Source organism: Notolepis coatsorum, assembly GCF_963971535.1.
Source record: "Notolepis coatsorum genome assembly, chromosome: 20".
Classification (NCBI taxonomy): Eukaryota; Metazoa; Chordata; class Actinopteri; order Aulopiformes; family Paralepididae; genus Notolepis; species Notolepis coatsorum.
Window position 1 is genome coordinate 42,469,589 of NC_140184.1, and position 12,886 is coordinate 42,482,474.

At 41.9% G+C, this 12,886-nt stretch overlaps 1 protein-coding gene across 1 annotated transcript in view; it reads right to left on the reverse strand.

Annotated features, from left to right (window-relative positions):
* LOC311247418 (SH3 and multiple ankyrin repeat domains protein 2-like) overlaps positions 1-12,886 on the reverse strand; it is a gene marked incomplete at its 3' end in the record, with an annotated part of 730,890 nt that overhangs the window by 470,540 nt on the left and 247,464 nt on the right. The window contains 2 exon segments of the mRNA XM_084337816.1: positions 4,596-4,673; positions 6,969-7,085. Coding sequence (XP_084193942.1) covers positions 4,596-4,673; positions 6,969-7,085 — 195 coding nt within the window.

A 12,886-nucleotide genomic window follows, 5' to 3' on the forward strand; every position in this document is an offset into this window, starting at 1 on the left:
AAGACTGTCAATCAGATGAACAAATAACAACTAGTCTGCACACTGCTGAAAAACTCTCAGTTGTTTGCTGTCACTGCAGATCAACGTTTTCATCAGGAATCGTGACAGAGATTGGCATTGATCAAAACTGTACATTTCTGGTGCAAGTAAACCCATAATAGGAGCTGTGTTCAGTCAGCTGTGTGCAGACTCTATCCATTATTGATCCTCTCTTCTGTAAAGTACCAGATAGGACCATGGCCCCAGAAAATATAGGGCATTTTAATTGTTATTTATATTTCTTCCTTTACACCTATGTCTTTACTTGGTTCGCCTCATCTTCTTAGAGTTAGTAAAAAACAATGTACTAAAAAGCAGGTGTGATTGTAGTAGAAGGATTAATGAAAGAAAGCGTGTGTTTATATCTACAGTCGCTTATGATTTCCTGAACACATGACACAAGTCATACAGGCCATAGAACGAGATTCCTCCAAGTTCGAATCCACATGGCAGTAACCATCTGTAGCCAGCAATCTAGTAATCTTAGACCCCCCCGGCCCCCCATACACACACACATGTCCAACTCGAGCTACGGCACAACATAACAGCTTGCACACAGCACACACATGCAAATACACACTATAGATGAACAAGCACATGGTGTACCAGAGAGAGAGAGAGAGAGAGAGAGAGAGAGAGAGAGAGAGAGAGAGAGAGAGAGAGAGAGAGAGAGAGAGAGAGAGATCAGATTTATTTATATAGCACATTTCACATGACACGTGTCAACCAAAGTGCTGTACAGAGGGTAGATACACATAGATACATATTGACAACAATCACACTCCATTTTATGGGAGGGCACACAGGCAAACACATAGGAAAACAGGGCATGAGTCAGTGAACGGGAAAGGCTAGTAGGTAGAAGTGGGTTTTGAGCCTCGATTTGAAGGCATCTATATAGGGGGCGAGCCTAATGGAGGTGGGGATGCTGTTCCACAGTTCAGGGGCTGTGACAGCAAAGGCACGGCCCCCCCTGAGCTTGAGGTTAGACCTCCGGACTGTCAGGAGCCTCGGATCGGCTGACCTGAGGGACCTGGTGTTGGAATAGGGGGATAGGAAGTCTGAGATGTAGGAGGGGGGGTGACCATTAAGGGCTTTAAAAACAAATAGGAGAACCTTAAAATCTATCCTGTAGCCAATGAAGGGAGGCAAGGACAGGGGTGATGTGGTCTCTCTTGCGGGTTCCGGTCAACAGTCTGGCAGCAGCGTTTTGTACCAGTTGTAAGCGGGACAGGGAAGACTGGTTAATGCCTATATAGAGGGAGTTGCAGTAGTCTAATCTAGATGCAATGAAGGCGTGGATGACTCTCTGAAGGTCTGCAGGGGAGAGAAGGGCTTTGAGTTTGGCAATGGCGAGTAGTTGGAAAAAACATGCCTTTACCACTGAGTTCACTTGTCTGTCGAATTTAAATTGTGGAGAGAGAGAGAGAGAGAGAGAGAGAGAGAGAGAGAGAGAGAGAGAGAGAGAGAGAGAGAGAGAGAGAGAGAGAGAGAGAGAGAGAGAGAGAGAGAGAGAGAGAGAGAGAGAGAGAGAGAGAGAGAGAGAGAGAGAGAGAGAGGTGAGAGATGAGGAAGGGGCCAGAGAGAAAGAGAGCTGGGAGAGTGTGTGTGTGTGTGTGTGTGTGTGTGTGTGTGTGTGTGTGTGTGTGTGTGTGAGAGAGATGGGGGGGCGGGGGTGTGAGTCCTCAGCCCTTGTGTGGGTGAATGTAACAAGTTCCTAACTTTTTCTTTCCCCCCATGCACACTTTATTCAGTTTTAAATTATTATTTTCTTTTAAGTAATTTTGTGCATCACTCTGTTTGTTTTTAATTTGGTCATCCTTTTGTGTTAAATGGCTGCTTAAACAAAAAAATGGGGATGAATAGTTCAAGTGTAAAGTTCAACACACTACTGTGTTAGTAATCATTACTATGTAATGTTACAGTTAGTAAATTGGTATGACCATCTGTTATTTTTTGGGGGGCTTTTATGAATTTTTTCATGATTTCAGCATTTTAATGCAGTGGTCACATCTTAGGGCGTTTTCACACCTAGCTCGTTTGGAGCTGTTGTTCCGAAACCTGGAGCGTTTACCCCCTATTTCGGTTCAGTTGGGCATATATGAACACAGCAATCACATTCTGTTGCGGAACAAAACAAGCGGGCCGAGACCGCCTAGAGAGGGTGATCTTGGCGCACTTCCAAACGAACTCGACGTGACTCACACCCCAAAATCTGACCAATGAGTGACAGTTTGCTCGCGCGTGCGTTTGTTTTGGTCCGTGTGAACACAGCCGTGTGAACACAAACGAACTAAGGGTCAAGTGCAACAATTGTATCATAATAGTCCCTGTGTCTCCCTGAATCGGAACAAAGCAAACGAACTACAGGTGTGAAAACACCCTTAGATACTTGAACATTCTGGACAGTATTTCTCATTGTGGCAATAAATAAACATGCATTTGTTGCATAAAGCAAGCATTTGTCTACTCTCATGTTGATAAGAGTATTAAAACTTGAAAAATATCTGTTTAAGGTAGATTTAGAACAGATAAAAAATATGCGATTAATCAAAATTAACACATTCAGCGCCAATCACGTAATAGTACATGTTTGATCGCCAACCGTTGAGCGCCAAACACGTAATATTACGTTTTTTAGATTGTTTTTTCTTTTTTCTATTTGAATATCCTATACACTCTCACGGACCGCTGTGTTATCATTGGAACTCATTCTGAGACCCCAAGAGTGCAATGCCGGCCGAATCCTGCTAGGTGGCAGTATTGCCTACCCTTTGAAACCTTATTTCACACTGTGTGTTACATTTGATATGATCCGGGCGGAGAATTTGGACCCGGGCAAGTGAAACGGTTCATTCGAGCGACTTGGAACGCGTTCAGCACACTTGATGCATATTTTGTGCCATTTCATGTCAGGGACCCGATGGACATCAATACTGGAAATCACAATCAGACAATTGGAATATTCATTTTGGGATACCTCCTAGTAAAGGTAAGGACTATATGACATCAATCCTACTTTGATCCAACAATGATTTCACATCGATCGCAACGATCAATGTATTTAGTATTCAAAACGTATGCCATTGCTGACGATCAGAGCATAAAAAAACTCAGCTTCCAGGAATTAGCCCGGACCACTCTGATACTATACAATATTCACCACGGGATAACACGCAAACGTACATGAAAACATTTACTCTTTTTTACATGTTGGACGAGAGATAGTGACTGTCAAATGAGCCATAGTATTGTCTCCATAGCTATAATATAGAATATAGATATAGCTCTGCAACCATCGTGACACACAGTGAAAATGCCGATCTTTTAGTGTGGCCCATTGACTACAGGGTGAGGATAATAGCTGGCGCTGAATGCGTTACCTATGGACAATCATGCAATTAATCAGATAAAATATTTTAATAGATTGACAGCCTTAGTAATTACATAAATGTAATATTCACAACAAGGTTACACAAACTCAAACAGAGTTGTACACACATATTGAGGGGAAAGTATGGGGGATAAGAACAAGGGGAACCTATATACAGATATTTAAATTAACATGTTGAACATGTACTGTGGTGCAGTGCAAATGGGGTGATTATTTACATGCTATTATGCAGGTGATTATAGACTATGGAAACATAATCACAACAATAAAGACTGGCACAGTATGTACAAGGTACAGTAGAGCTATTCTGATATGTATGATTAGAATGTGAAGATAGTCTGGTGGTGATTGGATAGTCACGGTCAAGTTCTGGGGGTGAAGTAAAACACTCATCGCCCAAAACCTTCACCAAAGACCTTCTTGAGCTGTTGAAGAATGAAGCAGGCCGACCACCCGCCAATTGTTCACACGGCTTCGGTTATCATCATCGGCCATCCTGGCTTTTAGCTTTTCTTGTTTTTGTACCTTGGTTAGCTCTGCCTCTAGAGTAGGTCTTCAATCTTATCGCTGGAAGTGTTATTCTTCCAGAGAAGCTATTCGCTTGTTGAGGTTTGCATTCTGCACTCCGTCCAGCCTCTCCTCCAACTGGCCAGCTCCAATATCAGCTTAAGCTCTGTGGATAGTTTGGCTGTATGGTCTGCTAACGCTTGTTTAACCTCTGTTAAGAGTATGGATGATAGCGAAGTCCTGAGTCCTCATAGCATGATAATTAATGTAGCCGCTGTTACTGGTGCAACCACTTCAGTGCTAGCAGTAGGATTAGCACTCTTTCCGCCTTGGTATCGCTGAATCCTCAGACTCCCTGCCTGACATTTTCTCTGTAGAAATGTTAAAATAAAATGTTCTGGTTCACTTGTATAAATGTCTCAGCAAGCTTTAGCTGTAAAAATGTAATAAAGAAACGTGAATGGGACATATACAGGTTCCTAATGCAAATAACATTGACAATGTAGAATTAAAAGAAGGGTGTTGTATTTAAATGACATGCACAGGCGTCAGTACACAAGCGACTGCTGACTGAGAGTTGTTGTGTGCAGCATAGAAGGGCCCACTAGTCACTTGAGGAAGTGAAGACTTTATTTTATATATTTTTTTTTTTTACCTGAAATGGACTCTGGCTGTTGTAGTTCTTTACTTCTTTGTCAGCTCCGCGAACAAGCAGGACCCTGGCACAGTTATCCTGGACAAAACAAAACAAATAAAACAACAATATAAAAGGGTCTAAACTATTATGAACATTGGTCCTCATTCTCGAAAGGACCTACGTGAAAGTTACCATGTAATTCCTTAGTAACTCGATTTACGAATGTATTCAGCATTCTCGAACGGCTTCGTATTGTAAATTCGTTGTAGGATTTATGTAGGATTTACGAACTCGAAAAGGCAGTCGTAAGGTGGACAGACCGGTGTGCGTCCCTGTTTTTAATGGCTTTCTTTGTGAGAAATCCTTGAGGATTGCCCGATCCTACAGACATCAACAGAATTAAATAATTATAATGATAATAAATACGACAATATTTGTATCATTAACAATCACGTTTTACATATATAGTCATGACTCAACGAACCATGTCCAAAAATAAATAAATAAATAAATAAGAACTGAACCCAATCGCGTGGATGTAGCTATAGTGGACTAGAGTAGACTATTACTATTCCATATACCATCTTGTTCTCCATGACATTATTTATTGTTGGTTTTATTTGTATTTCTTTACATTGCTTATTGTATACATTGTAAGAGCCAGCGAAGAAACATTCGAACAAGTCAACGCGTGGCAACGCTGGTGGACGGTCGGGCTGCACCCCATCCAACATTCCACTGCTCATCTTGCTCGGACAACAGACTGCTGTCCAAGTCCGACAGCGATTAATTGCACGAATGTAGGATGCCTTTAAACATGAATTTGATTTACTTGATGTTGTCACTATTATAAGATACAGTTTACAATTTCTCTCAAGAACTAAACACATCACTTCAGTAATAATGTCACAGAATACGCGTGGCAGTGCTGGTGGACGTACACAAGCGGTGCCATGCGTGCCCGTGCCCACGGCAACACGGTCCAGGTGATGCTGGACAGCCAGGAGAGGGTCACTAACAGCATGGAGAGGACCACGGTGGTGATGGAAGCGCTTGCGGCCACCCTGGCCCAAATAAAACGCACAATTACTCAGTAGTATTTATATATTTTATACCCAGTTTAATAACTTGTGCATTGTATGTTACTATTGCACTTTACTGTTACATTTGCACTCTGGTTGGATGTTGTATTGTACTTGTGCTGTATAATGACAATACATTTGAATCGAATCTCATTTTGAGATCAGTCGCAAATTGTTTCCGCGCTACCTGTTGACTGGGTCCGCACGGTGCAGATGCAATGCTGACCCTCTCGCTGTTTTGCACAGGCCTCCTTCGCCTTACAAGTAGCTGGCGGGGCGTGTCTGTATGCAAATGCAGGTGTACAAGAACGCGCTTACAGTTTAAGAATGAGTGACGTTTTTCATTCATGGGAACCCAGCTGCGAAGATTTTGGCCACTTACGGAGACCGTTTCACGTGTTCAGGAATCCGGAGGAGGATTTTTGTAAATGTGTTAGTACGAACTTTTTACCAAGATATTTACAAAGGTACTTACGTACATGTTCAAGAATGAGCACCATTGTCTGTAATCTGTTTGTATGTCTGAAGTATCCCACTGTGTCTACTGTATATAAGATAGAAGATTGTTTCCAATGAATTGAGCAACAGTGAATTTTCCAAGAGAAAACAGCAGGAAATGTTTGTGTGCCTCACGTTTGTCCCGTGAGAGTCTCTACCTCAACAGCAATAACAACAACCTCAAACAGGAAGGAGGGATGAAAAAGAAAGAATAAAAGCGGAGCAATTACTACAGTACCTATTCGCCTTGTGTTTCTAGGCAACAAGGCCACTGCCAGCTTGCTGATATTGTCTTTCAACTTCCTGTGTGTGACACTGTATCTAGAAAGAGATATGTTAGCCTTCAAAGTAAATTTTTACAGAAAAATGCCAAGCCCCTTGTTCTATTTCTTTACAGATTAGGGGTTGGGAAACCAGAGTACCAGGAGGAAACCCACACGAACACAAGGAGAACATGCAAACTCGACACAGAAAAAACCCCCACCCCAAGTCTGGTTTGAAAAGTAAAGTGCGTGCTCAATAGATAGAGTATCTCACAGTAGATACATTCATATGTACCCTGTTTACACATATACACCCACATACAGTACATACCCACATACAGTACACACACACGCGCACACACACACACACACACACACACACACACACACACACACACACACACACACACACACACACACACACTATGTATATAACCCTACATAATCCTTATCCTAATATTAACCTAATTAACCCCGGAAATTGTGTTTTCATCACTTGTGGGGAGTCCCAACAATGGTAGGAAAACTAGGACACACACATGGCTCACCTGGTTATAGAGGGCACAGATGTGCAGCGCGCTGTTTCCCGAAGCATTCTGGGCACTCATATCTGCCCCATAGAATAACAGGTGCTCCAGGTGCTGCACATGACCGTGGCGGCAAGCCTGCACACACACACACACACACGCACGCACGCACACACACACACACACACACACACACACACACACACACACACACACACACACACACACACACACACACACACACACACACACACACACACACACACACACACACACACACACACACACACACAAATACCAAATTAGGACAGGAAGGTCAGTTATTTCACAATTCAATGTCATCTAAAGCTTTTTTTATGTTTCCATGGTTCAACGGAATGCCCTAGATACTTGCTGCAGTAAGACACATTCACCACTAGATGTCAGTGTGCTGCAGAAGTGATAGCATCCTTGTGCACTTATGCACCTGCCTCATTTTGAACCACATCATGAAAAAGAACAGGACCGTTCTTGTGGGAATAGAGTGTAAACTAAACAAGGGATACCATATGTGAGATTTGAAATGCAATTCGCAGTATGCAACCAAAGCAAAGCCAGGAGTGTAGGTTATCATAATGCACTCCCCTCAACCTTGTCTGGATTGAAATTTCATATTGGCATAGCCATATCACAAATGTCATGTACTGTATGGTGATTTAGTTTGAGTTTTTTGGAAGACTGTAGTAGAGGGACAGGGCGATTTCTGGAGGAAGGAAAACAATCTACATGGTAATTTTTAACAATAAAACCCATTTTGTGTCATCCCACAAGCTGATGGCATCCAGATTTGGTGAGCAACATCTTGGCAAAACAGGATTTGAATATGTTGATGAAGATGCATAAACTTAATTTACCTATCTCAAACACTGCCCTCTTTTCTTGATCCTCCAATTACAACTGTTGCTTCCCTCATAAACATAAAGACGGTGGAGCTTGAGATAAGTGAATTGTGTGTGTGGTTGAGTCTACACAGTCTTCATTTCAATTTCACTATTCCATAAAAACCTTAGTTTAGATGTTTTTTTTAACCCCTAACATGGTTCTTCCACTATATTGTTCAATAAAATACTGAAAATGGCTTAGGAGCATATTTACACCTTTACCCTCATTGAGAATACAAGGATCTATGAATATGCAAATTGAAAACAAACACCCAATTATATTTACCAGGAAGTCAGCAGCTTATAGACCTGTTTTGTGTATACGTCAGACTCAGTGTGCCCGCGCAAAACAGCAGCAGAAAGGAACGTAATCCTGATCAGAACAACGGGGCAGACTACAATATTATTTGTATTTGTTAGCCATGCTAGCGATCTAAATAATCAATCCATGCCAAAGCTACATAATATAAAAGGTGAAAGACTCACACTCACAGCCATGCTGATTTGGCGAAATTACATCCAGACGTTTTCGTTTGAAACAACTTTTAGTCAGGGGAGTGCCATGGTTTCTCCATAGAGGCCCGTCGTATTATTTTAGCGCAGCAGCTCGTGCAGGTCCAAGGCAACTTAGTCACGTGACTCAGTTGTTAGACTAGAAGACTAGAAGTCTTTATTTGTCATGCAGTTTTAACACACACACGCGAGATGGGCAACCCACACACACACACACATGCACTGAGTCGCAGATGAAATGTCTCTCTGCACTTTTCCCATCCCGTTGTCCTTCCCCCTATGGGCAGCCGGGAGCAGATAGGGCGTCAACGTGAGCCGCGCCCCGGGGACCAATCCAAGTGCTCCTGTCCATCTTCGTCAAGGACGCCACAGCGTTAGCGATCTGTTGTGCATGTTTTTCCATTGGGTTTATCTTATCGGGGGGGGGGGGAAACCATTGCGAGCACGGGGAGAACATGCAAACTCCACACAGAAAGGCCTGGGAGATACCCCACCTGAGTACCTGGCATCATGGAAACCTGGTCCCCAAGCGAATCAAACCCTGGACCTTCTTGCTGTGAGGCAACAGTGTTAACCACTACACCACCGTGCCGCCACTGGTATTGCTGATTGGCTCGAACACGGTATGTTTGTATACAGAAAACAAGTCTATATATTTACCTTTTGCTGAAGCTAAAGGTGTCAAGGTACCACATATTGAACTATGATAGGTTTGACTTATTAGTGACATCACACATGCAACTCAGAATTCAGGGAAGGACAGAGAAGCTCTCCTTCTCCAGGGGAAGAAAGGGCCACTCTGATGACAGGTTCTGCACAAATAACACTCTCTAGTGATAGTCAAAGTCATGCCTCCAAGAGAAGTTAATAACAATCTGTATAGTCAAAGTCATGCCTCCATGAGGAGTTAATAACAATCTGTATAGTCAAAGTCATGCCTCCAAGAGAAGTTAATAACAATCTGTATAGTCAAAGTCATGCCTCCATGAGGAGTTAATAACAATCTGTATAGTCAAAGTCATGCATCCAGAGGAGTTAATAACAATCTATATAGTCAAAGTCATGCCTCCATGAGGAGTTAATAACAATCTGTATAGTCAAAGTCATGCATCCAGAGGAGTTAATAACAATCTATATAGTCAAAGTCATGCCTCCATGAGGAGTTAATAACAATCTGTATAGTCAAAGTCCACATGCATCCAGTGGAGTTAACTGTAGAAAAAACACGTTTTTGAGTGAAGGGGATCTTTAATCTTTTAATCTATCTTTTAATGTATCTTCTATCTTCTGTAACAAACATATCAAACATAACATAGCAAAATGTAGCAGAGCAAAAACAAAAATATATGCACTTGATCAGTTCCCTTCTGGAGATGTTTGAGTATGTGACAAGACAATGTCAACCCAGGCCTGACAACTAGCAGGTATTGTTACTGACTGTTGTTAAAGGTCCTGCTAGACAGCTGATTCTTATCATGTCTGCACGAAGGAGATTTAGTCTGAACCAGGATGGAGGGAGGGAGGGAGGGAGGGAGGGATTCTACAATCCTACAGGGAGAGTTATCAGCCATCTGATAAAGTGGATGGGGGCACACACACACACACACACACACACACACACACACACACACACACACACACACACACACACACACACACACACACACACACACACACACACACACACACACACACACACACACACACACACACACACACACACACACACACACACACACACACACACACACACACACACACACACACACACACACACACACACACACACACACACACACACGGTGGATGCACTTTACGAAACGGTTAATTCCTTTCAAGCACGCCTCACCAGAGTTGAAACCACCGCGGGAGATAACTTTGATGGTCTCGTCAAGGCGGAGAAAACCATACGCAAATTGGAAACAGACAACACCACCCTCCTAGACCGGGTCGACGAGCTGGAAAATCGTTCAAGGCGAGTCAACCTCCGTATTGTAAGCGTACCCGAAGACAGCGAAAAGGGACAAGACCCTATTAAATTTGTCGCAAATCTACTGATGGAAGTCATTGGTCCCGACGTATTCAACAAGCCACCAGAGCTGGAGAGAGCACACCGATCTCTACTCCCCAAACCCAAAACGGGTACCCCGCCACGATCCATCATAGTATGCTTCCACCGGTTCCAGGAGAAGGAACGAGCATTACGCTGGGCCAGAGAAAACGAACCCCGCTATCAGAATAAAACTCTGAGATTCTACCCGGATTACAGAGCAGCCCTTTCTAAAAAACGTGCAGCGTTTAATGAGGTCAAAACTATCCTGTACCGTAAAGGCATACGCTTCGGGCTCCTTCACCCCGCCCGCCTCCGGGTTACACTGGCGGAGGGAGAAGTCTACACTTTCACCACACCGGAGGAAGCCAAGACATTTTGCAAGGAAAGATTTGTCCAAGCTGAAAACCCTGTTAAATGAATGACTGGGACACCAGGCTATAAAGACGTTCCACATCGACCGTGAAAGAAAACAAGCAGAGTCGACCGGTCATAGTTGGTATGGGTACGTGATCGCTTCCCCAGGTTTAGAATTTAAGGTGGATCTTCCTGTGGTAATGTCACTTCTTGAATGACAGTGGTTATATATAATTATTGACATGCTGCAAAGTTGACCTGCCACATTTTTTATAGATATGCGATCACTTCTTGTTGTTTCTCAGAATCTAAGGTGGAACTTTTCATTTCACCATCACTTTTTGAATGATAATGGTTTTATATAATTACTGACATACAGCAAAGTAGACCTGCCATAGTTTGTCTGATTAACCCGTTCAATGACACCAGACTACAATAGACGTTCCACATCGACCGTGAAAGAATTTACGGGTATATGTATACACTTTTTCTGGTTCTTAGAGATTAAGGTGGAAGTTCCCATTTCACTGTCACTTCTTGAATGAAAATGGCTTTATATAAATATGGACATGTTACAAAGTCGACCTACCATAGTTTGCAATCTTAATTTTTTTCTTCTCTGTTTGCTCTTTGTTTCTTAGAATCTAAAATGGAATTTTTATTTTATTTCTATTTTTTTCTCATACCACTGCAAAATCGACCTGCCATAGTTAATTTGGATATGGGATCGCTTTTTCTGTTTCCTAGAACTTAATGTGGAACTTTTCATATGACTGTCACTTTGCGGGTGACAACGGTTTTATATAAATAAGGACATGTTGACCAACTATATATATATACATATATCTTTTGAATATCCATCTATTCTTTTTTCTCCCTTCAAATGGATGTCGCTTTCGAACATGAAACAAGGGTTGGGTCTTCTTAGAATCAAAGGTGGAACTTTTATTTAATTTTTTTTTCTCATACCACTACCACTTCTTGAAGGACACGTTTTACATAATAATTGACATATTGCAAAATCGACCTGCCAGAGTTAATTTGGATATGGGATAGCTTTGTCTGTTTCCTAGAACTTAAGGTGGAACTTTTCATATCACTGTCACTTCGCGAATGACAATAGTTTTATATAAGTAAGGACAGTTTGACCTACTATATATATATATATATACATATATCTTTTAAATATCCATCTATTATTTTTTCTCCCTTTAAATTGATGTCACTTTTGAACATGAAACAAGGGTTGGGTACAATTCTACACATACCTATCTCAAGTTATTGGTTGTTCATGTAAATAACAATGTTCATTTGCTCCTCAGCAATAGTTTCGGTTAAAGCACAAATAAGATGTGTATAACATAATGAGAGACAGGAGCCTCTCTACATAGGCTAAGAGTGAAGCTGCACAATTGGAAGACACTGTCAACAGGGGATTTATCAGCCTGTCTCAATTGGGGAGACAGGCATAGGGGTAAATGTTTTTATGTTCTATTTGTATTCTATGTATGTTTCAGTCTGTACTACATGTATATTTTTTCATATAGAGAGATATCGGTACCCTTATACTCTAATAGAGAATAATCCAGACATGGAGTGGTGGGGAGATGGAGACTACTTTACAACACAACCACACAGATCAAATGATGGAGCCAGTTAAATTCATAACATTCAATATCAAAGGCCTAAACAACCCAATCAAAAGGAAAAAGGTCTATACCTAAAGAAACTCAAAGCAGACATTGTATACCTACAAGAAACGCATCTCTCTGATGAGGAGCATAAGAAACTCAAGAGAGAATGGGTTGGACAGGTGTTTGCTTCCTCCTTTAATACCAAATCAAGAGGAACCGCAATCCTTATTAAAAAAAACATCCCTTTCGTTGCCACCAAAACCACCTCTGACCCTAGAGGCAGATTTGTACTTGTTGAGTGACAAATGTACTTGGAACGTTGGACACTATTGAACATTTATGCACCTAACTTCGATGACCCCGCCTTCATCCAAAATATTTCCCTTCTTATAGCTCAGGCAACTGGCATAATTTTAGTGGGAGGGGACTTCAACTTCTGCCTGGATACAGTACTAGATAGGTCCT